The sequence below is a fragment of the Dendropsophus ebraccatus genome, chromosome 3 (genome assembly GCF_027789765.1).
Source record: "Dendropsophus ebraccatus isolate aDenEbr1 chromosome 3, aDenEbr1.pat, whole genome shotgun sequence".
Taxonomy (NCBI): Eukaryota; Metazoa; Chordata; class Amphibia; order Anura; family Hylidae; genus Dendropsophus; species Dendropsophus ebraccatus.
In genome coordinates this window covers 99,785,351-99,811,563 of record NC_091456.1, presented here as the reverse complement: position 1 = coordinate 99,811,563, position 26,213 = coordinate 99,785,351, and the positions used below count along the sequence as shown (strand labels likewise).

Here is a 26,213-nt window from a genome sequence, read left to right as displayed (position 1 = left end):
GGTGCTGTACAGGCCCAGTCATTACACCTGCTATACGGTGTGGTACAAGCCCAGTCATTACACCTGCTATAAGGTGCTGTACAGGCCCAGTCATTACACCCGCTATAAGGTGCTGTACAGACCTAGTCATTACACCTGCTATACGGTGTGGTACAAGCCCAGTCATTACACCCGCTATACAGTGTGGTACAGGCCCAGTCATTACACCCACTATAGGGTCCTGTACAGGCCCAGTCATTACACCTGCTATAACGTGCTGTACAGGCCCAGTCATTACACCCGCTATAGGATCCTGTACAGGCCCAGTCATTACACCCACTATAGGGTCCTATACAGGCCCAGTCATTACACCCGCTATACAGTGTGGTACAGGTCCAGTCATCACACCTGCTATAGGGTCCTGTACAGGCCCAGTCATTATACCCGCTATAGGGTGCTGTACAGGCCCAGTCATTACACCCACTATAAGGTGCTGTACAGGCCCAGTCATTACACCCGCTATAGGGTGCTGTACAGGCCCAGTCATTACACCCACTATAAGGTGCTGTACAGGCCCAGTCATTACACCCACTAGAGGGTCCTGTACAGGCCCAGTCATTACACCCGCTATAGGGTCCTGTACAGGCCCAGTCATTACACCCGCTATAGGGTCCTGTACAGGCCCAGTCATTACACCCACTATAGGGTCCTGTACAGGCCCAGTCATTACACCTGCTATAAGGTGCTGTACAGGCCCAGTCATTTCACCCACTATAGGGTCCTGTACAGGCCCAGTCATTACACCTGCTATAAGGTGCTGTACAGGCCCAGTCATTACACCCGCTATAGGATGCTGTACAGGCCCTGTCATTACACCCACTATAGGGTGCTGTACAGGCCTAGTCATTACACCCGCTATAAGGTCCTGTACAGGCCCAGTCATTACACCCACTATAGGGTCCTGTACAGGCCCAGTCATTACACCTGCTATAAGGTGCTGTACAGGCCCAGTCATTTCACCCACTATAGGGTCCTGTACAGGCCCAGTCATTACACCTGCTATAAGGTGCTGTACAGGCCCAGTCATTACACCCGCTATAGGATGCTGTACAGGCCCTGTCATTACACCCACTATAGGGTGCTGTACAGGCCTAGTCATTACACCCGCTATAAGGTCCTGTACAGGCCCAGTCATTACACCCACTATAAGGTATGGTACAGGCCCAGTCATTACACCCGCTATAAGGTGCTGTACAGGCCCAGTCATTTCACCCACTATAGGGTCCTGTACAGGCCTAGTCATTACACCTGCTATAGGATTCTGTACAGGCCCAGTCATTACACCCACTATAAGGTGCTGTATAGGCCCAGTCATTATACCCACTATAGGGTCCTGTACAGGCCTAGTCATTACACCCGCTATAGGATGCTGTACAGGCCTAGTCATTACACCTGCTATATGATGCTGTACAGGCCCAGTCATTACACCCGCTATAGCGTCCTGTACAGGCCCAGTCATTACACCCGCTATACAGTGTGGTACAGGCCCAGTCATTACACCCGCTATAGGGTCCTGTACAGGCCCAGTCATTAAACCCGCTATACAGTGTGGTACAGGCCCAGTCATTACACACACTGCAAGGTCCATTAGCCCACTTGGATTTAATATTATTAGGGCTAATGGACTAGGTATATCTACCCATTTTGAGGTCCATTAGCCCACAATAGCTTACTTAGGCCAGTTTTGCACGTACCGTATCACAGTGGATTTTGTGCTGTGGGCCCGCATCAGAACTCTCCGGCGCCAAAGATCGTCTAGCCGTTACTGCAGTACCGGCCGGGATGATCTGTTGAGTGACCGTCCGCTCCGTGACCCGCCCGGGTACCAAAATGGCCGGTCTCTTACGCCATGTGAACATGGCCTTAGAGTGAATAAGCTATTTCCAAGTGGATCTACGTACCTGGTACTTCTGCTCACTTGGAAATGGCTCATTCAGTGTGAGCAGGTGTACCAGGTACATAGATCCTTGTTATAAAAGAACAGATGTACTGAGTAAATAGATTCACTTGGATTTAGCATCCTCACACTAAGTTATTTCCAAGTGGATCTATGTACCTGGTATATCTACTCACCGTGAATAAGCTATTTTCAAGAGGGCAGATGTGCCAGGTATATTGATCCACTTTCTAGCTAAATCCCAAGAGTGATAAGGACCTGAGCAGTATAAACCCTCTCAGTCCATAAGAGATGGAAAAGGTCCTTATCAGGCATGGAGAATATCCAATTGTATGTGAGGAAGCTAAATCCCATGAGTGATAAGGACCTGAGCAGTACGAAACCCTTAAATTGTATAGGAAATGGAAAAGGTCCTTATCAGGCATGGAGAATAGCCAACTGTATGTGAGGCAGCTAAATCCCATGAGCGATAAGGACCTGAGCAATACGAAACCCTTACATGTATAGGAGATGGAAAAGGTCCTTATCAGGCATGGAGAATAGCCAACTGTATGTGAGGCAGCTAAATCCCATGAGCGATAAGGACCTGAGCAGTACGAAACCCTTACATGTATAGGAGATGGAAAAGGTCCTTATCAGGCATGGAGAATAGCCAACTGTATGTGAGGAAGCTAAATCCCATGAGTGATAAGGACCTGAGCAGTACGAAACCCTTACATGTATAGGAGATGGAAAAGGTCCTTATCAGGCATGGAGAATAGCCAACTGTATGTGAGTACACTAAAGCCCAAGAGTGATAAGGACCTGAGCAGTATGAACCCTCTCAGTCCATAAGAGATGGAAAAGGTCCTTATCAGGCATGGAGAATAGCCAATTCTATGTGAGGCGGCTAAATCCCATGAGTGATAAGGACCTGAGCAGTATGAACCCTCTCAGTGTATAGGAGATAGAAAAGGTCCTTATCAGGCATGGAGAATAGCCAATTCTATGTGAGGCAGCTAAATCCCATGAGCGATAAGGACCTGAGCAGTACGAAACCCTTACATGAATAGGAGATGGAAAAGGTCCTTATCAGGCATGGAGAATAGCCAATTCTATGTGAGGTGGCTAAATCCCATGAGTGATAAGGACCTGAGCAGTATGAACCCTCTCAGTGTATAGGAGATGGAAAAGGTCCTTATCAAGCATGGAGAATAGTCAATTCTGTGTGGGGAAGCTAAATCCCATGAGTGATAAGGACCTGAGCTGTATGAAACCCTTACAATGTATAGGAGATGGAAAAGGTCCTTATCAGGCATGGAGAATAGCCAACTGTATGTGAGGAAGCTAAATCCCATGAGTGATAAGGACCTGAGCTGTATGAAACCATTACATGTATAGGAGATGGAAAAGGTCCTTATCAGGCATGGAGGATAGCCAACTGTATGTGAGGACACTAAATCCCATGAGTGATAAGGACCTGAGCAGTATGAACCCTCTCAGCGTATAGGAGATGGAAAAGGTCCTTATCAGGCATGGAGAATATCCAACTGTACGTGATGGGGCTAAATCCTATGAGTGATAAGGACCTGAGCAGTATGAACCCTCTCAGTCCATAAGAGATGGAAAAGGTCCTTATCAGGCATGGAGAATAGCCAACTGTATGTGAGGAAGCTAAATCCCATGAGTGATAAGGACCTGAGCAATATGAACCCTCTCAGTGTATAGGAGATGGAAAAGGTCCTTATCAGGCATGGAGAATAGCCAACTGTATATGAGGAAGCTAAATCCTATGAGTGATAAGGACCTGAGCAGTGAAACCCTTGATGCACAATCAGTATAGATAGGAGTATATTTATTGCACGATATTACGCTAGTCATGTGCGATGTGGTGCGGTAATTATCTGAGGACCACAGTGAGCCGGCTATTCTCCATGACTGCTGAGGACCACAGTGAGCCGGCTATTCTCCATGACTGCTGAGGACCACAGTGAGCCGGCTATTCTCCATGACTGCTGAGGACCACAGTGAGTCGGCTATTCTCCATGACTGCTGAGGACCTGGTCCTTATGGCTCATGGACTTTAGCCACATCAGTGTGAGCAGGCTAAGTTGTATGACTGTTCAGGACATGACCACTAGGGGGCAAAAAGGTCCTTACCACTCATGGGAAATAGCCAGCTCACACTGAGGGGGCTATTTTCCATGCTTCATAAGGACCAGGTCCTTACGGCTCATGGACTTTAGACACAACCCCCTCACTACACGGCGGGGAGACGACGCGTCCAGCCTCTGGCCTGACTCCGCCCGCACGCCCTCTACTGTCCTCCCTCATGACCTGTGTGCAAGGGCCCTGATTGGGGTGTCCGTGGACCGCCTGTCGCTACGTGATTGGCTCTCCGTGTCGCACCGGTAGGCCCCACTGATAGGCGTCCGCATAGTGCCTGCTGGTCCCCAGCTGCTGAGGAAGCTGTAGGCATTAGTGGCTCTGCCGTAGCGGTAGTTCCCGGTCCGTCTCCCCCATTACCGCCGATTAGAGCGCTGCACGGAGCGGCAGGATGCTGGAAGAAGCTGGCGAGGTGTTCGATAACATGCTGAAGGCGTCTTTTCCTCTCACGTTCATCGTCTTCATCCCGGCCGTGCTGCTCCTCGTGTCTCCCCTGCAGGCCGAGGCCGCCCATGAGTTCACCGTGTACCGCATGCAGCAGTACGACCTCCAGGGCCAGAGCTACGGTCAGTGGTGGGCGCCGCCCTGTCATGTGCTCTCTTCTAAGGAGCATGCTTGTGTGGTGTACACTGCACAGTGTGAATTCAGACAGGAGTCCTGCATAAGCCATAGTACCAGTCATGTAGGGGAAGCAGCAGGTGATAACCTACTTATCCGGCAGCGAGGAGACAGGGGCTGATGGACAGGGGTGTCACCCATAGGGAAGGGGCGTTACCGGCGAGGAGGGGCCACATTAATCTGGGTGCTGGGGTATCACCCATCAGGAGGGGTGGTAGTATAAGGAGCTGGCAGCTTCTGTCTATTCTCTCTATACACAGACAGCTCCCAGTCGGCTGTGTAGGGATCTCTATGAATAAGATGGGGATTCCGCTGTCTTTTAGACCACTGTAGTCAGTTTAATGTAGCTCTCCTCCAGAAGGAAGAGCGTGAGCCCTCTGGTGCCACCTATTGGAGGTCCAGTCCTGTTAGGTCAGTGCTCTTCAGGAGTCTTGAAATATCACTAGAAATGATAAGAATCAGAATTCTTACTCCCCAAGTACAGAGCAAGGCATCATAAGACTTTCTACACCAGCTTGGTGCTTCACTCCCCCCCCCCCCCCCCCCCCAAGGAGTCACATTTACCCCCCAGGTCTGTAACAGAGACATAGATTTACTGACTGGTCATTACTCTAAGGGTACTATTAGGCTACCTTCACACAGAGCATAAGGGGCGGATTACGCGAGGAAATATTTCCGCCTGAAATCAACTGACGCTGAATTCCGAGCAGAATATAAGCAGAATGTAAGCAGAATCCCTGCGTATTCCACTAGGAAAGTGTTCAGCTCGTAATCAGCTCTTGACAAATTCAGCGCGGAATACTCGAGGAATCCGCGCTGAATCCGCATGCATTCAGCGCTGAAATTCAGCGAGTATTTGGCGAGTAAACTAGACTATACCAGAATATATACTAGAATCCACCTCCCCCCCCCCTTTTTCCCCATTTCCGCGCTGATTCAGCGCTTAATTTCCGCTTGTATTACGTTTGTATTCCGCGCTGAAACAGAAAATCAAAGCCCCATTGGTTTGTATAGGCTTCCGCTAGTGGAAGAATGAACATTTTCATTCTTCTGGCGGAAAGCGGATTAGTTCAGTGCGGAAATTCCACCGTGTGAACTGCAGAGCAGAATTTCCATTCAACACAATGGAAATTAGCTCTGCACCTATTTTAACGGCTGAAATTTCAGCGCTGATTCAGCGCAGAAATTCAGCTGCTTTTGCTTTGTGTGAACGAGCCCTTACACGGAACGATAATCGGCCGAATTGGCCCGATTCAGCCGATTATCGCGCCGTGTAATAAATGCAACGATCAGCCGATGACAACGATCATCGGCTGATCGTTGATATACGTTAGACCCTATTTTTGTCGGAAACCGACCGCGCACCGCTAAGTGTACTAGCGGTGCGTGGCCGGCGACTAACGATATACATTACCCATCCACGTTCCAGGGCTGCTCCTGCCGTCCGCTGCTCCCGGGGTCCCGCGTGCGCTCTAGCTTCACACTGGCCTGTGATTGGCTGAGCGCCCTATCAGCTGACAGGCCAGTGTGAAACTAGAGTGCGCGCGGGACCCCGGGAGAAGCGGACGGCAGGAGCAGCCCTGGAACGTGGATGGGTAATGTATGCCAGTTTAGCAAGGGCTGCAAGGACGTCGGTAACAATGTCCTTGCAGCTCTTGTCAAACGATTATCGGGCCGTGTAATAGGCCCAGTAAACGAGCGACAAACTAGCAGATCGGCGCTCGTTTACAGGTATTATCGGGCCCTGCTCGGCCCATGTAATACCACCCTAACCCAGCAAGGTTATCAAGAGAAAAGACCACTTGGTCTATCTAGCCTGACGCTATTTTATTTTAAAGGGGTAGTTCACCAAAACATTTTTTCTTTCAAATCAACTAGTGCCAGAGACTTGTAATTTACTTCTATTAAAAATCTTAAAGGGGAACTATCAGCAGTGTAATCCTCGCTCTGGAGCACTATCCTGTCCACTCTATTGAATATTATTAGAAGGATGGCTGCAGGGCAGTGCTCCGGACTGGAAGGTAAGACGCATACCTGTCTCTTCCACATCCCATGCCCAATAGGGGGCTATCAGCTGGTTACATTCGTTTAACTTGCTGATAGTTCCCCAGTAAAGGCCAGTTTACACAGAGTAAAATTGACAGAATTCTGCAGCAGACAGCTCCGCCATGGAATTCCACCGGTTTTACTGTCACTTCTTTCGGTGGATAGCGGAATACGCCGTCCCATAAAATGGTGTCTATGGAGCCGGCGGAAAGGCGCGTGGACAGCCGACGGAACTCCGCGTTTATTATCCACGAGAATTCCTCAGTATGAACCCACTCTAAGGGCCCTATTCCACCGGACGATTATCGTTTGCATAATCGTTAACGATTAACGATCTCAAACGACCGCTATTGCGAAAGACCTGAAAACGTTCACTCATTTCCATGGAACGATAATCATTACTTATGATCGTAATTGCGATCGTTTTTCTTCACTATTTATTCGCTATTGCGTTTGTATCTATTGCGAACGACCGAACATGGTCTTATTCAATGCGAACGAGCAACGATAAAAATAGGTCCAGGTCTTATAAAGCGATCAACGATTTCTCGTTCGGTCGTTAATCGTTAACTGCATTTCAACCGAGCGATTATCGTTTAGATTCGAACGATTTAACGATAATCTGAACGATAATCGTCCGGTGGAATAGGGCCCTAAGAATTGACATATCCATTCTTTTGGCGGACAATGGAATACACCAGACCATAGAATGGAGTCTATGGGAGGGGCAGAGATGCGAGTGGCGGAATCCGCTAGAACTTCTCTGTGTGGATTCCTCAGTGTGAACGCTCCCTTTGGGTGGTAAGCTGATCCGTGGCAGAAAATTCTGCTTTGTGAACGACTGAGCAGAAATCCCATTGAATACAATGGGACATTGCTCTGTTCATATTTTACTGGCAGCATTTCAAGCAGAAATTAAGGGGGGTGGATTCCGCTTCAAATTCCAGTACTTATCAGCTGCTGCATGTTCTGCGGGAAGTGGTGTTCTTTCCAGTCTGGAGAGCAGAAGAGGTTTCTATGGGCATTTGCCACTGCTCTGTGCTGTTCCTGAAAAGGACAGAGGTGGCAGCAGAGAGCACTGTGTCAGACTGTACAAAAAAACACCACTTCCTGCAGGACATACAGTAGCTGATAAGTACTGGAAGACTTGAGATTTTTTTTTAATAGAAGTAAATTACAAATCTCTGGCACCAGTTGATTGGAAAGAATATTTTTTTTTTTTGTGTGAGCAAACCTTTTGAGGGTACAAACACACCGTATACGCAGCAGATCTGCAGCAGATTTGATGCTGTGTTCAGTTATTTAGATCTAATCTGCTGCGTATCGCAGCAGTAAATACGCTGCGTATACGGTGTGTGTGTTTGTACTCTAAGGGTAGATTTACACATATCGAATCGGATATCACGCTGTGAGTTTTGCCACAAAATCCACTGAGATACTCAATACTGTCATGGCCTATGGGTCTGCATTCTTGTAGCGGATTTTCATTCCGTTGCAAAAATATAGCCACTGCCTTCTTATCTAATTAGCTGCCAGGCTAATTCCCGCTCAGCCAATCACTGGCTGCAGCGGACAGCGCACTAATTGACTGAGTATGCCGTCAGTGACCCAGGAGCTGGAGAAGCTGGCGGGAGCGCAGACAGGTAAAGTATTAGCTTTTTAAAGCCCTACAGCCAACGCCTTAAGAAGGCATTGGCTACATTCTTGCAGCCAAATGAAAATCCACTCCCAAGAATGTAGCAGCAGTGAAAACTCCTGCATGTTGTTGCCAATGGCTACAATGTTGGCGTGGTTTTGCCCTGATATGGCTGACACAATATAGTACCCACTCCACAGTCACCTTTTCCCTGGCTTTAAAAGGGCAAAATTTATCTTTTCCATTTACTGTTTATTTCCTGTGATGTTTAGGTATATAAACAAAAACTATGCTTTTCCCTAACAGTCTTGTAACATTTGTTTTGTGCAGGTACCCGCAATTCGGTTCTTAACACAGAGGCTCGTACAGTGGAAGCAGATGTACTGAGCCGGAGATGTGTTCTCATGCGCTTAGCAGATTTCTCTTTTCAGCAGTATCAAAAAGCGCTGCGCCAGTCAGCAGGTGCTGTAGTGATAATCCTGCCACGTGACATGACAGCTCTTCCACAAGATATTGTACAGGTTGGAAATCTAATTTTAGATTTTATAGTTTTAGTTGACCTCAATAGAGTTTGTTCTATATAGCATAAAATATGATTTGGAGTAGACACGCGTCTAGCTTTAGACAATCCATTCCAATTGTTAAGACCCATTATATGCACTGTATTCTCCTGTGTAATATAATAAACGTGCTTCAAGTAAGTTATGATTATTTTGTGACTGGGTTGACACAGTACAGTATATCTGGACTTTACACAGAACAGACATTTCTTTACTCAGAGCTATAGTTCATTTTGCATTTTGTTCCCTTTTGTCTAGTATTATTCACATGTAAAAGACATTTTCTTTACCATCTAAGACAAGACTGACTGATTTGGTGTTGTGGTAGTGTTACGATAAGACTTTAAAGGGGGAGATTTATCAAATTGTTTAAAATATAGACTGGTGTAAACTGCCCACAGCAACCAATCACAGCTCAGCTTTCAGCTCTGGTAAAATGAAAACTGAACTGTGATTGGTTGCTGTGACCAGTTTAAACCAGTCTATATTTTACACCCTTTGATAAATCTACTCCTATGAACACAAAGCAAGTACAGCAGTGCATAGCCTTTGTCTGGTTTTGAGCATTGTTACTGTGGAGCACAACAGTTGTTCTCCTTGTCCCATGTCTTTGTGCATGAGACTTAATTCATTCCTGACCAAGGATGGAACTATACCTCCATTTTTGTGGTGCATTACTGCTTATGGATGTATCATTACATCCTTGTTCCAATTCCGCACGGTGACTGCCCAAAATTCCAAGCTAGAAAAAATGCAAATGTTGTCTTTTTTTTTAATGAAATGTGGGTATTTTTCCCAAGAAAATTTTACGGATATAGGTAAAAATTTATCACTAGCTTAAAGTACAACATATCACGGAAAAACTGTTTCAAAATCGCATTGATACACTATAGCATCACAGAGTTATAGCCACATAAAGTCAGACAGGTCAGATTTTAAAAATAGCCTTTAGTCCTTAAGGCTTTATCTGGACTGGTCCAGAAATGGTTACTAGTTTACTCATAGGATAGGATAGGATAAATTTATCAGTATTGTCGGCGTTCTGCACATAGAGCCTGCCTGTGACAGACTCTATAAGCAGAATGCCAATTGGACCGCATGGAGGTAAGCAGATCTCCTCCAGCAGTCTGCGGAAGCGTTCGGGACCCCGGCAGTCACACTGTGTGGGCCTTGATCGGTAAGTGACAGGAGCTGGTTAATGACAGGCTGCAGTGTGATCGCTGCACCGTGCCAGTAAGGGTGAGGGCCCGGCTGCGGATAGCAAATTGGCCCGGCCCGCTATGAAGTGAGCTCCTGAGCTTACTTCATAGCTATATAAGAAATAAGGACATACGGATATGCCCAGGGTCTTCTAAGGGTTAAGAGAACCGTGGGCCAGGGAGTTAAATGTGCTACCGTGCTTTCTCCTGATCGGTGGGGGTCTCAGGAGTGACCCCCCCCAACTGATCTAAACTTTTCACAGGTCCCTGTAGCATGTTAAGTTTTGGCAGTCTTATGGAATTAGATTCTTAGTAGTCTTAGTAGTAGGTAAAATGATGAACAGCAGTCATAGGAAACCGCAATATAGCATCTAACACTAATTTGGCTTCTGTTTTTTATTTATAGCAGTTTATGGACATAGAGCCTGAAATGCTTTCAATGGAGACTCAGGTTCCTGTTTACTTTGCTGTGGAGGATTCAGAACTTCTGTCTATATATGAACAGACTCTTTCAGCCTCTGCTAACCAGGGCACCTCTTCTGCTGCTGAAGGTGAGTTATTTATTTATTTTTTTAAAGCTAGCTTTTCTGAACAGATCTCACAGCTAAGGCTTTGTTCCCACTAAGCAAAACTAGCGGAATTCCGCGGCGGAATTGTCCGCCGCGGAATGCCGTTAGCCTCCCTCTCATAATGGGAGTCTATGGGAGGCACGCACTCCTGCTTTGTCCGCGCTGAAGAATGAACATGTTCATTCTTCAGTGCGGACAAAGCAGGAGCGCGTGCCTCCCATAGACTCCCATTATGAGAGGGAGGCTAACGGCATTGTCCGCCGCGGAATTCCGCTAGTTTTGCTCAGTGGGAACGAAGCCTAAGGGTGTTTGTTTACTATGCATACTTGCTGTACAATATGTTATTCACCGACTAAGCCATTTGTGCCCATGTAGTGCTTCTTCACACTGCTACTGCAAATGGCTTCCAGATGGTGACCAGTGGAGCTCAGAGTAAGGCTATCAGTGATTGGCTGGTAACCAGTGTGGAGGTGAGTGTGTGTTAAGAGATTGCTATAGTATACATATTCTTATATATTATCGTATAAGATACGTACAATCTCTCTTTTGCTGAAGCATATCAGGAGAAGGAGTTTAACTAAATTAGTTAAGATGTGGATACTGGGTTCACACTGCATTTTTGACGTCTGTTTAATGCATCCGTTTTTTTACTGGTTACTTTTAACATACACAAAACATGCTTAACCACCAAGAAAAAAAACACATCCGTTTTGATCAGTTTTTTTATATGGGAGTCAATGGAAATTCGGATCCAAACGGATTGCACACAATTGCATCTATTAAACGGACTGCAAAAATGCAGTGTGAACCCAGCCTTATTCTGTAAAAAAAGTTTTTGCTGTGGAAACACAACAATACCTCATTGTAGTAATACGAGCTAAATCAATGCCACTTGATGGGTAAGCAAACATAGAAAAAGATGCAGCTGCTCCCGACCAGAGCTAAGATGTGTGCAAATATTTAAAGCATAGATGTTATTTAGGGAAACTTTTCAGGAAAAGCTACCTTGAGTGTACATTAAGGAGCAGCATTATTTTTTATTAGATTTCTGTCCAGAGGTTATGTCTATAATTTTGGTTTGATGGAGCCTAATGATGTCATGAAGTATAAAAAACAACAACACAGATACCAATACCCACTGTTTACTCTGCAAGATCAGGAATGTGGTAATTTTGAGCAGATTTACAGTACTACTGAATCGCCTTGCTAGGTTCAGCCATCAGCTTTTCAGCCTGCTTCCTTTGAACTCTGTGTCGCTCTGCTCCAGGTGCCTGAAAAAACTGAATTCAGTCCTGGGACACTTCTCCAGTTTCCCAGGTCTGGATCCAGGTTTTCCAGGCAACCGAAGAAGAGTGGCACGAACATCACCCCTTTCAGAGTTTACCCCTTTTTTTTGTAGGTAACATCAATTTTCCTAATATATTATTTTTGTTTATTCAGGGACGTTTGGCAGGTCTTGGTTCAGAAGACCTTCCAACCATTGCTATTGTTGCGCACTATGATGCTTTTGGAGTTGCTCCAGTAAGTGACACATTAAATCTAAACACTTTATATTTATATTATAATTATATGAGTTGTTAATCATATCATCATGTCAACTTCTAAAGTCAGTTTTATAGATATCTTATTTTTTTCTAGTGGCTGTCTTATGGTGCTGATTCTAATGGTAGTGGTGTTGCAATCCTTCTGGAGCTGGCACGCCTTTTCTCTCGGCTGTACACCTACAAACGAACACATGCCAGGTGAGGGGCCCACACCCAGAAACTTTTACCCTGTTTTACCAGCCTTACAGCTTGGTGGTGTGTGTGTGTGTGTGTGTTTAACCCCTTAAGGTCAAAGCCAATTTTCGTTTTTGCGCTTTTGCTTTTTCCATTTTATGTTTAAGGGTGCCTTCACACCTACCGAGTCGGCTAGGTCCTGGCAGATCACTGTCAGTACATAAACACAGCGGTCCGACGTGTATGTAAAGCTGCCGGCCGCTTAAGCCCTTCTGATGCCGCCCGCCTCCCACTCCGCTCTGTATACATACCGCCTTGCTCCACGGGGTCCCGGCGTCCTGCTCTCCCACATGGCCAATCAGTGGCTGCGGCAGGGCAACACACTGATTGGCCAGGCGCGAGAGCAGGACACCGGGACCCCGTGGAGCGAGGAGGTATGTATACAGAGCTTAGCGGGAGGCGGGCGGCATCAGAAGGGGTTAAGCGGCCGGCAGATTTACATACACGCAACGGTCATTCAGACCGCTGTGTGTACGTACTGACAGTGATCTGCCAAGACCTAGCCGACTCGCAGCGTTATTAGCGCTGCAAGTCGGTAGGTGTGAAGGCACCCTTAAAGTCAATAGCGCTTGCATTTTTTCACCTAGAGACTTATATGAGCACTTATTTTTTGAGAAACCAATTGTACTTTGCAATGACAGGCATTATCTTTCCATAAAATATGCTGCGAAACCGGAAAAAAATAATTTACGCTGTCAAATTGAAAAAAAAAAACTAATTTGTTTTGATTTCGGGGAGTTTTGCATTTATGCCGTTCGCCCTATGGTAAAACTGACTTGTTATGCATGTACCTCAAGTTGTTACGATTACAACGATATGTAACATGTATAACTTTTATTGTATCTGATGGCCTGTAAAAAATTCAAACCATTGTTAACAAATATATGTTCCTTAAAATCGCTCCATTCCCAGGCTTATAGCGCTTTTATCCTTTGGTCTATGGGGCTTTGTGAGGTGTCATTTTTTGCACCATGATGTTTACTTTCTATCGGTACCTTAATTGCGCATGTACGACTTTTTGATCACTTTTTATTAAATTTTTTCGGGATTTGATGCGACCAAAAATGCGCACCAAAAATGCGCACCAAAAATGTTTTTTTTGTGCTGACGCCGTTTACCGTGCGAGATCAGTAATGTGATTAATCGTATGGGCGATTACGTGCGTGGCGATACCAAATATGTTTATTTACTTGTTTATTTATTAATTTATATTTATAAAATGGGAAAAGGGGGGTGATTTGGACTTTTATTAGGGGAGGGGATTTTTTATTAATAACACTTTTTTCCTTTTTTTTTTTTTTTTTTTTTTTTTTTCAACATAAACTAGAAGTCCCCCTGGGGGACTTGTATATACACAGCACTGATCTTTCATAGAGATCAATGCTGTGTATATACACAGCAAAGATCGAATACATCGGTCACAGATTGCTTTGGCCTGCTGCTGGCCACAGCAATCTATTGCCGAGCGGAATCCGCCCCACTAGACACCAGGGATATGAAGTGTAAAGCATTTCAGTGCAGCTGTCAGGTTTGACAGCTGCATTGAAATGCTTAATTAGCTGGCACGGCAACGGGACCCACGCCGGCCAATAGAGGCATTGCCCGGCTGCAGATTGCAGCCGGAAGCAGTGCCGTTCAGAGCGGGGTCCTGGCGGGACCCCGCTCTGAACACTCCCTGCGGCACCATGACGCACCAGGTATGTCATGGGACGCTAAGGGGTTAAGCTAGAAAATGGCTTAAATGGTTATTCTCAACTGCAGGTTTTTCCTGCGCTGCTTCGCCTGGCCCGCTTACACTTTTTGTTTTTGTTGGTGGACTAGCTTTATACTGATTCATTTTACGGCCCAGCAGCCAGTGCCTGTGCGTGCTTTTTACAGTCTGGGATAACAGCTTGCATCCCCTTTTACAGCCCTGCACAGGTGAGGTTATGGCAGCACAGGGGATCATCTCAGAACATTGTTAAACATTGGGACTAATGTCACTGTCCTTCCACTGCTTTTAAAGCAGAAGGGTGGTCGGGAACCTAGGCAACAATCCATAGACAAAGGGTAGAGAAAATAAATATATCTTGAGACCTGGAATATAAAGGTTATAAAGACTTGCAAAAGTGCATAACTTACAATGCACTAAGTACAGACAGTTTATTGAGATGAGAATACCCCTTTAAAGTGTTACTGTCCTTTGAACTTTTATTGCAGAAATCAATAGTACAGGCGATTTTAAGAAACGTTGTAATTGGGTTTATTAGCCGTAAAATGCATTTTTATCATGAAAAAGCAGTTTGAAGCTCTCCACCCTGTCTTCATGGTTTTCTATGGAGAGGGGAGGGGTGGGAGATGAGGCACCAATACAGGACAACAAAGAGTTAATTTACAGCTACATCACTGGGCTATCTCCTCTGAAGTCAGCACTGACCTCTCTGAGCTCTGAATACCGACTTTCACACAGCTCCCAGTGTGTAATCCTTTGTTCTCTGCTCTCTGCTGGCGACTAATCTCCCTCCTCCCCCTCCCACAGCATAGGTAGAGAATAACAGCATAGGTACAGAATAAACCTGTAGGGGACTGGTGAGTGATGTGTGTCCCATCCCTGCAATTACCTGATATTTACCTATTATAAAAACTAACATGGAAATTTATCAAGCTTTCTTATAGTAAGATTTTATTGCTATGGGCAACAAAGACAATCTTGCTGTAAGTCAGCTTAAAATGTCAATGTTGTTATAGCTTTCATTTCCTTTTATTTATTTATTTTTTTGTTATCATGCTTTAACCCCTTAGGGACCAAGCCTATTTGGGCCTTAATGACCAGGCTCATTTTTCAAAATCTGACCTGTCTCACTTTATGCGCTTATAGCTCAGTGATGCTTTAACGTATGCTAGCGATTCTGAGATTTGTTTTTTCGTAACATATGGTACTTTATGTTAGCGGCAAAATTTGGTCACTGTCTTGTGTGTTTTTTGTGAAAAATATCAAAATATAATGAAAAATTTGAAAATTTTGCACTTTACGAACTTTGAAATTCTTTGCTTCTTAAAAAAAAAAAGGCACATGACAAAAATTAGTCACATTATGAATATGTCCTCTTTATTCTGGCTTCATTTCGTAAACATATTTCACGGTTTTAGGGTGTTACAGGGCTTAGAAATGTATCAGCAAGAAATTTCCAAAACAGATTTTTTTAGGGACCAGTTCTTTTTTTAAGTTGATTTAGGAGGCTTGTATACTGGAAACCCCCATAAGTGACCCCATTTTGGAAACTAGACACCTTAAAGAATTAATCTAGGGGTATAATGAGCATTTTAACCCTACAGGGGTTGGAGGAAAGTATTCACAATTAGGCCGGAAAAAAATGGAAAATAGAAATTTTCCAATAATATATTTGTTAAGATTAAGTATCTCATTTTCACAATAAACATGAGAGAAAATGCACACCAAATTTTGTAACGCAGGTTCTCCTGAGTACAATGGTACCCCATATGTGGGTGTAAACCACTGTATGGGCACACAGCGGGGCTCAGAAGGGAAGGAGTGCCTATTAGCATTTCCTGTTCAGATTTTGCTGAAGAAGTTTCTGAGCGCCAGGTGCATTTGCAGAGCCCCTGTAGTGTCAGCAGAATAACCCCCCCTCCAAAAGTCACCCCATTTAGGAAAGTGCACCCCTCAAAGAATACATCTTGGGGTGTGGTGGCCATTTTGACCCCACAGGTATTAGAGGAAAGTATTCAAAAGAAGACAGTAAAAATGAAAAAATAGAATTTTTCCAATAACATGTTTGTTTAGTTTGAAATTTCTCAATTTCACGAGGAACAGGGGAGAAAACTCACCCCAATATATGTAACGCAGGTTCTCCTGAGTACAACGGTACCCCATATGTGAGTCTGTTCACAGTGATGGCGGCGGCCATCTTGGATCAGATGGCCGCCCTGGGAGGGGAGGGTCAGTGACCAGGTCACTAGGGTTAATTCTGGGGACAGGGGGGACATGTTCTCATCTCCTCTCACTGTGGATTCATGGTGAGAAGAGATGAAAGCGTTCAGCTGCGCTGGCAATGTCTGTTACGGGTGGCCGCCGTTATACTGATAATAACGGTGATCACCGGTGAGGGGACTTGCCGGTAGCTGAGAGGAGGGGGCTGCGGGCATTACCGGCGCTGCTGCACTATTCTGCACCATCGCAATAAAGAGCTGATGGCAGCAGAATAGAGCCCATTAGTGATCGCCGTAAAAATCCGTATCGGCGGTCACTAATAACATAATACATGTATTCTCTGGGTCGCTACGGTTACGGCGATACCACATTTGTGTAGGTTTTTTTTTAACTATTACCGCTTTGGCGCAATAGAAACTATCTTCCTAGCAAAAACCCACAAAAACTGTCGCCGCATTGCAAGATCCATAGCGTTCTCATCTTTTGCGCGACAGAGCTGGTTTTGGGCTTATTTTTGATCTCTTTTATGACGTATTTTCTAAAGTGGATTGATAAAATACAGCTATTCTGGTACTGTTTTTTAATTATTTTTTTTTACAGCGTGTGTCGTGCGATATAATTATTGATATCGTTTTATAGATTGGGTCTTTACAGACGTAACAATACCAAATATGTATATGATTTGTGTTTTTGATCACTTTTATATCACGATTTATTGGGTATGGGGAATGTAATGCATCTTTATTATTGGGGGGGGCTGCGTTGTGTTTGGTGCACATTTTTTTTCACTTTTTTTTACTTTTACACTAGTGTACATTACTGTACACTAGTGTAAAATACTTAGATCATTGATACAATACATTGCAGTACCTGATGTACTGCAGTGTATTGTATCATACCTCATGCTGACTGGCAATAGCCACGGCCACCCCTGTCAGCATCAGGCATCTCCATGGTGAGCCCGGGGACCTTCATTAGGACCATGTCACCATGGAGACATCGGAAGACCGGACTGCGCCGCGGGACATCGCGATCATGTAAGTGACCCACGGCGCCGTCCGGGATCCACCGGGACCCGTTAGATGTCGCGGTCATGGTTTGACAGCGGCATTTAACGGGTTAAACTGCCCGGAGCGGAGAATCCTCCGCTACAGGCAGTTACACGAGGGTGTCAGCGGTCACACTGACCGCTGATCACCCGTCCTGCAGCCGCCGCGGGGTGGTAATTTATTCCGATGCGCCCGCCGTTAAAAGGCGTACGCATCGGAATAAAGCCCATTAGTGGCCGCCGTGAAAAGGCAGCATGGCGGTCACTAAGGGGTTAAAACAGGGGTGGGGAACCTTTTTCTTGTCGAGGCTATTTGGGCATTATTAAATTATTTGAGGGCCATACAGTACACGGCCGATGCACTCAATGTTATAGTGTGCACGGCAGTGACGTGGCGTAGGTTGGCATTACCAGAGTTAACCCCCAGTCATGCCACTGGTATACTAGTTAACCCCCAGTGATGTCCCTTGTAGTCCTAGTTAATGCCCAGTAATGTCCCTGGTAGACTTAGTTAACCACCCAGAGAAACAAAGCTATACTTACTTGATATCCAGGTCCAGTCTCCTGAAGGCAGCTTTTTAGTCTGCTCTGTGAGTGCAGATGACTATAATTTTTTTTTTTTTTTAACCAGACTAAAAAGCTGCCTTCAGGAGACTGGACCTGGATACAACCAAGTATAGCTTTGTTTTAAAGCTTGATAACTAAAAAAAAATTATACACATCCCCTGTTTGATTTTGAACTTTATAATGACAGTGACACTTTCCCTCTTATTTTTATAATCGTTTATGCCCACCTTTTCAGGCAAACTATAAACCCATAATGGGAACAGAAACATGTTAGTGTTGGCTACAGGTCCTCTTCAAGCTGTGCTAGGTACAGTGTTCTCTGCATATTCCTGGCAATAGTTTTTTTTCTATGCAATGTTATGTGCTGTTATTGCCATATTCTGTCAGTATATTTGCTTGTTAATGTCACCTTCCCCTAAATTTACATTTCTCCCATGTACAGTTACAATCTGCTGTTTTTCGCATCAGGAGGAGGGAAGTTTAATTATCAGGGAACAAAGAGATGGTTAGAGGATCATCTGGACCACACAGGTATTCTAGCATGTAGAATAGACGCAACACTGGAAAAAACAAAAACAAAGGGTGTGGTTAGTCTGCCAAGACTAGTAAATCCTTATTTTTTTTCTGTCTTTTTTTTTTTTTTTTAAATATACTAACTGTGGGTGCGTTCACATGTACAGGATCCTCAGGAGATTTAATAGTGCAGAGTTGATGCTGTGTTCACAAGCCAAAAGGACAGAAATGGCTGCACATCGCACCCATGGCTGACACGAAAGCTTATTCAGCTGCATTTAAAACCAACATCAGAAGTTAGTATATAATTTGGCCAAACCATATTGCCTCATGTACCACGTGCAGGTCTTCTGAAACACATGAGTCCCTAACCAAAAAACATCACTGTGCCGGTTAGCGACCACAATCCCCGCAAAACGTGCGCAAGCAGAGAAGGGGGGCCACGGAATGGCCCTGCAGCCCCATTGTCACTGGACCAGATCCTAAAGGGCCCCCCCAAACCCCCTCAGTCTTTTTGGCTTGTGATGCTGTGTTCAGTTATTTAGTTACATTGATATCTGCGCCATCAAATCTGCTGCAGATCATGTACGTGAAAACGCACCCTAAACAGTTGTTTTTGCTCAATTTTGATTGTAAGGGGGGTGGGTGAAAACTACAATGGAATTAGCATGGTGACATAATGAATTTTTATTTAGACTCCGTTTTTTTTTTTTTTTGTTAGATTCAAGCCTCCTTCAAGATAATGTAGCTTTTGTGCTGTGTTTGGATACAGTAGGAAGTGGTAACACTTTGCATCTTCATGTCTCTAAGCCTCCCAAAGAAGGGACTTTACAACATGCTTTCCTCAAGGAGCTAGAAATGGTAATTGAAAAAGACAGATCTTACTGCTTTTGGTTAATATATAGGGGGAGATTTATCAAAGGGTGTAAAATTTAGACTGGTGCAAACTGCCCACAGCAACCAATCACAGCTCAGCTTTAGGCAGTGCTGAAAGGAAAGCTGAGCTGTGATTGGTTGGTGTGGGCAGTTTGCACCAGTATAAATTTTACACCCTTTGATAAATCTCCCCCATAGTGTGTATATGTTCAAACATTATCTAGCAATATCAGTAGTAACCAAATAGAAGATGATGATGATGATAAAACCTTTTACCATATGCCTTCTCTTATCCAGGTTATTTCAACCCAGTTCCCTGAGGTAAAGTTTTCCATGGTTCATAAAAAAATAAACTTGGCTGAAGACACGTTAGCTTGGGAGCATGAACGTTTTGCCATCCGCAGGCTTCCATCCTTTACAGTCTCTCACCTCGATGGGCACCGCAGTGCTCACCGCAACAGTGTTTTGGATCTAAGGTTAGTTGAGTAGAAGAATCTATGTAAATCGGAACAGAATAAATGTACATAAATAATTGTGCATAACACATGCAATTTTGTGTGTTGCGTAATTTTCAACAGCATTACCGTAGAAATAAGGAAAAAAATACATTTACCATCTTGCAACACAAATATTATTACATATACCGCAAGCTTTTTCACACTAGAAATCTTGCAGCAAATTACATTACATGTGAATGATTCACATTACAGTCCATGTGAATGATTTTTACATCTGCTGGCTTATTATCTTGCTGTTTTTTTCTACCATGGATTTCAAATTTTGCTGCAGAACTGGTGGAAAAAGGTTTCTTTTTCTGAACATACCCATATTCATAGCAATGTACCAGAAATACTTATTCCCTAGTGGATTTTTCAAATGACATCAAAATGACAGTCTGCCACAAAATCTTCATGTCCGACTTGTGAATTTTGATGTAATGTTCTCACAGACTTTCAACAGATTTCACCCTCTATAGTCAATGTTGTGGATTGTGGAAAAATATTACTAGATATTAGTTATTTTGATATTCTGTTTGCGGAGCCCTTCAGTGATTTTATACACTGATAACAATGTGTAATTGTCTTTTTATTCCTTTGTTCCCTAGTTGGAAAGTGGACACGGAGGTGCTAGCCCGCAATACTCGTTTACTTGCTGAAGCACTTACTCGTGTCATCTATAATCTTACTGAGAAGGTACACTTATAACATAATCTTCTTTAACTTCCACTATTTATGCTTTGATCTCCTTTATTTGCCCAGAAGTCTGTATTGACATTGTTGTTTTTTTATTACAGGGAGCACCATCTGACCTACAAATCTTCACGCAGCAGATGGTAAGCAGGAGAAACAAAGGTTAAGTTAATGGAGAGGGAATGTTTGTATTGAATTGCAATGCTGCAGCATTATGGGGAGGATGCCATGACCATTTATACCATTGGTTAGAAACCTGGAAACATGGTTCAATATCTTTTTATATACAATGTTCTGTGTTTTCTGTGCAGCAGGTCCAAAAGGAGCAGTTAGAAGCTGTGATGCAATGGCTTACCAGCCAGCCTCGTGCAGCACAGCTTGTGGATAAAGATAGCAGTGTACTCAACACTCTAGAATATTACATGAGCCGATACCTGAAAGATGTCAAACTTTATCATGTCAAGGCTGATAAAAGGTAAATGGAGCATGCAGAAGGGAGAAGGGGTTAATAATGTTTTGGATAATTGGGAACATTTTCAGCTTTCTGCTTTTAGGTTGCATGAACATATACACAGTACTTTCAGTGGGTTATCCAGTCTTAAGAAAATTAAGACCTGGTCTCAGAATAGGCCATCAATATTAGATTGGCTGGGGTCCAACTAGTACTCCTACCTATTAGCTGTTTGAAGGACCAGAATTCTCCTCCTTGCAGCTACTATACTTTTCATAGCGACATTGCAAGGTACTGCAATGTTGTCCCGCTCACTTTAATACAGCTTGATGTCAACTTTTGGCTTTTATTAACTAAAAAAAAAATTTTTTTATAATTAATATCTCCTTGCATACCTCTGCCTTTTTTCTCAATTTTTAATACCAAATTTAAGCAATTTGGGGTTTTGGAATTTTTTTTGTGTTTATGCCAATGACCCTGTGGGATCAGGAATATAATGTCTCAATAGTATGTATATTTTTTTTTGAATGAGCAACTGTTTAATTGCTCATACAACGGAATACAGTACTTATCTACTGCATTGATCTGTTAGATCTGCATTCTTTCATTACAGCCTGCATCAACAGAGTAACAGTAGCCTAGCAAAGGCCTCGGGCTCCCATTACAATTTATTAGCTCCCCACGATCGTGATTTAGGGAGGTGATCTGAACCACTGCATCATTATGATGTGCAGTAAGGCCATTCTGTCAACTTTGACAACAGCAGTGAAATATTTAAAGTGACACTGTCACCTCCTTTTTGCATTCTGACATCTCTACACAGGTGTAAAGGGTAAATTTAGCGTTTTTCATACCTTATTTCATATCATACGTCATGGTGTTTGTTCAAGTAAAAAGTGTCCTTTTATCAACTGCAGATTGTATTAAGTGGGCGTGGCCTCGCGGCATTAGCATCACTTAGCCCCGCCCACAACTACACAGTTGACCCCGCCCCCACGCCGGCCATTGGAACAGGCTGGCTGAAAGGTCTAGACCCCACCCCCTTTACGTCGGCCAACCAATAAGCGTCAAGGGGCGTGCCCAACGGTGCACATTGTGGGCGGGGCTAAGTGGCGCTATTGCCGCGAGGCCACACCCACTTAATACAATCTGCAGTTGATAAAAGGACACTTTTTACTTGAACAAACACCATGACGTATGATCTGAAATAAGGAAAAATGCTAAATTTACCCTTTACACCTGTGTAGAGATGTCAGAATACAAAAAGGAGGGTGACAGTGTCACTTTAAGTGGTGGCACAGAGATCACCAAAGTGCAGGCTAAAAGCAGCCAGAAGCTCTTGGGCACAGGACTTGGGTCCCCTTCATATACTCTAACACCAAAATCACATACATGTACCTTATTTTGCATCAAAGGAGAAGTCTGGTGAAAATTATCTCTCAGGGGGCAGGGGAGAACATAATAAACAAGTGCTACTCACTCCTCCCCGTCACCTAGAAGCGTCATGTTAGAGGCTCCTGGACCTCCACCGGGACTATTTTCCCCCTGAGATCAGATGTTGACACGACTCAGGGGAAAATACTTGACCTGACTGATTATACCTGACCTCACTAGCTGAGCGGGCAATCCATCAGTTGAGTCATGATGTTGGTGGTAAAGGAGATCTAGGAACCCCCCGGGAGAGGTGGTGCGGAAGCATGAGGAGAGGTAAGTAAAGCTTGTTTATGTTCCTCCCTGCCTCCTGGGAAATTATTATTTTTCGCGGACTCCTTTAAGGCATTAAAGGCTGAATTACCCCTTTTAACTGTCCCACAGACACAGGTTGTTTTTTATTTTTTTTGTATTGATTGTTTATTGGTAGAAAATTCAGTTTAAGCATTTTTAATTTATATATCCTTTTTAGAGACCCAGAATTTGTGTTTTATGATCAGCTGAAGCAAACAATGAATGCATATCGGTGAGTATAAATTTAGTCTATGAAACTGTAAATAAAATAATTTTTTTTTTGCATAGTTAACTATAACTAATTTTTATAAACACATTTTTACAGTATCTAAATGCATTTGTGTTTGCTTTAACCATTTTTTTCAGAGTGAAACCAGCAATATTTGACCTCCTTTTGGCAATGTGCATTGCAGCTTACCTCGGTCTAGCATACCTTGCTGTTCAGGTACTTGGGGTATTTATTTTGTTGCTGGCTGTGTGCACCTTTGTACTGTTTGAACCGTAGTGCACACAGTTGAAGCTTGGATTACGAGCATAATTCGTTTTGGGAACATGCATATAATCCAAGTCACTTTTTGTTCCACAACTCTAAAATAATTATAATAATGGCAGAGAAGGGGATAACAGCTACTGTATGGTTACTTCCTCCATGCACCCCAGAAACACGATGCAAGCAGCGGCTATGCAGGTCACCTAACTCGGAGCCTTCTGCACAGCTGGGAGTCAGGTGACCTGCGCAGCTGCTGCTTGCATCGGGGTCCTGGACTATGCACTGTGTTAAGTGACCTACGCAGCTGCAGTATAGTTAGCTGTATAGTTGGGTAGTCACCTGAAGAACCGGCCAGCTTCCGCCATACGCACCACCATAAGATCCTTGAGCAGGCTGAGACTTCCACAGGACACCCCACACCTGCCTTGACAGATGCCCCATAAGTGCCCCTGCAAGTAGATCTGCAACAGAAGGTGAAGAGAGGTGAGCTGTTTCTGTGAAGGCCTTCCACTCAGTACAGTAAATGCAGTATCCTGATGCGGGCACAAGGGGGAGCTTGTATTACAAAACTTTGCTCATATACCGAGTTACAATTTCTTAATAATGTGAGCATGGCTTTCAAATTGCTTGCATACCTTACTCTTAATCTGAGGTTCCACTGTAGTGTGTGTGAAAGAAACCTGAAATACTGAAAAATTAAACTGTCCCACTAAAGTTACAGTTTAAGGCTGGGTTCACACTACGTATATTTCAGTCAGTATTGCAACCAAAACCAGGAGTGGATTAAAAGCACAGAAAGGATCTGTTCACACAATGTTGAAATTGGATGGCCGCCATTTAATGGCATATATTTGCTGTTATTTTAGAACGGCTGTTATATTGAAATATTGGCCGATATTTACTGTTATATGGCGGCCATCCACTCAATTTCAACATTGTGTGAACAGAGCCTTTCTGTGTTTTTAATCCACTCCTGGTTTTGTTTGCAATACTGACTGAAATATACGTAGTGTGAACCCAGCCTAAATGTAGATCTTCATTATAACTGTAACTTATTCTTATAAGGGTGATTGTGTACTTGATTGTTTTCTTGGGCCCTTTGCTCGATAGAACTTTTGTTACTGAAGATCATCCCGACCGCTACTTCAGCACCAGCCGGACGATCTTCATTTCTGCTGAATTTGGTTGCAGGCGCACCCGTGTGCACACGCATTCGAATTCACAACTGCACACATTGGAGCATGCGGCCAGAGCCACACGCTCCATTGTGTGAACTGACAGGTTCTCTGCAGGGGCTATTTAATGAATAGCGGCTGCAGAAAACTGACATGTCAGTTTTTCGTGCAGACTGATGGAATTACGGCTGGAGTGTATACTATGTGTATACGCTCCGGCAGGATTACATTAATTCACAATACAACATATGTTTTGTGTAAATCACGGCCGTTGTTGCAAATTGCAACAATGGCCGTGATTTACACAAAACATACGTTGTGTGATTATGGCCTCAATGTTAATCTTTCTTTAATAAACACAATAAAACATAAAAAAAAAATACTCTACTCGCAAATACTGATCTGCTGCTCTTCCCCCCTACAATATTTACATTTTATGGTTGTTTACTGGCAAGTCTCTTTACACTATAGTCTGATTTTCAGAAATATCACTTCTTGGCCTGCATTTGCTTTTTCATGCCTGAAATCTGATAAATTTTGTCTTTTCACAGAACTTTGGCATGCTTTATAAATTAGTCCAGAAAGTGGCCTTGAAACCAAAACAGATGTGAAGATACATTCCAAGTCTTGACCATTGGCATCCTGATACCCCTGAGAAGGGGGTTCTGCTACCACAAAAGCATTCTCTTTGTTTTTTTTAAGCACTGGAGACTGAACTTCAAGATGACCCTTTTTACTCCTTTGCATGGATCTGAACATGAAGCCTTCAAAAGTGTTTTTATCAGAACAGATTGGTAGTTTAATATGGTTATCACAGGATGCAGATGTTCCCTTCTGCCTCGGAGAAACAGACTTCTGTCTGTTGGTACTCAGGATTTAACTTTGAGGGTTAAATATTTTAAGTATTTATGATCCCAGGGATTATCCCGTTGTTTTTGCCTTTTACTTTTGTTTTTGGTTTATTTTCATTCATGCACTGAATCACCCTTTTTTGACTATTTAATTAAAGATCAAAGTCTAAACTGAACACTGACCTAATGAAGTAATTATGGAAATAAAGAAAACCTTAAAACAAATCATGTGAATATGTATCTATAACATCATAGGTAAAGCTACATCATCTACATATTTTAGGTATTATGTGAAAGGAAACATAGGCCAAATGCTATTGAAAAAAAGACCTATTTTTAAAATTTACTTAAGGGTACAAACCCACTTGCCGGATCTGCAGCGAGTCTCCTTGCTGCGTTTTTGCAGCGAGACTCGCTGCAGATCCTGGCCCTATACTTTCAATAGCAGAGAAACTCGCAGCAGGGATGTACATCCCTGCTGCGATTTTGTCTGCAGCCCGCCCCATTAACCCCCCGGCCGCCAGACATTATACATTACCGGGTCCCCGTTCCTGCTTGCTTCGGGGCTCCCGGTGTCTTCACGGCCCGCCTGGCCAATCAGTGTGCTGCAGCGGGGCAGCGCACTGATTGGCCGGGCGGAACGTGCCGGGAGCCGCCGAAGCAAGCGGGATCAGGTAATGTATATGCAGGATATACATTACCTGATCCCGGCGCCTGCTTGCTTCGGCGGCTCCCGGCACATCAGTGCTCTGTCCCGCCGCAGCACACTGATTGGCCAGGCGGGCCGTGAAGACACCGGGAGCCCCCAAGCAAGCAGGAACGGGGACCCGGTAATGTATAATGTCCGGCGGCCGGGGGGTTAATGGGGTGGGCTGCAGACAAAATCACAGCAGGGATGTACATCCCTGC

At 44.1% G+C, this 26,213-nt stretch overlaps 1 protein-coding gene across 2 annotated transcripts; it reads left to right on the top strand.

The window, feature by feature from the left end:
• The first annotated feature begins 4,318 nt into the window (after positions 1-4,318).
• Positions 4,319-25,529, top strand: NCLN (nicalin). Of its 2 annotated transcripts, none has more exons than XM_069962359.1 (15): positions 4,319-4,647; positions 8,712-8,902; positions 10,547-10,691; positions 11,085-11,179; positions 12,150-12,230; positions 12,348-12,451; positions 18,476-18,564; positions 19,268-19,407; positions 19,720-19,898; positions 20,528-20,615; positions 20,717-20,755; positions 20,927-21,087; positions 22,967-23,020; positions 23,155-23,233; positions 25,005-25,529. In XM_069962359.1, the coding sequence occupies exons 1-15, from the start codon at positions 4,473-4,475 to the stop codon at positions 25,062-25,064; spliced, it is 1,680 nt and encodes a 559-aa protein (XP_069818460.1). In that variant the 5' UTR covers positions 4,319-4,472; the 3' UTR covers positions 25,065-25,529. The 2 variants fall into 2 exon arrangements, with proteins under 2 accessions (XP_069818460.1, XP_069818459.1); XM_069962358.1 differs by having other exon boundaries at positions 4,320-4,647; positions 20,924-21,087.
• The last annotated feature ends 684 nt before the right edge of the window (positions 25,530-26,213 follow it).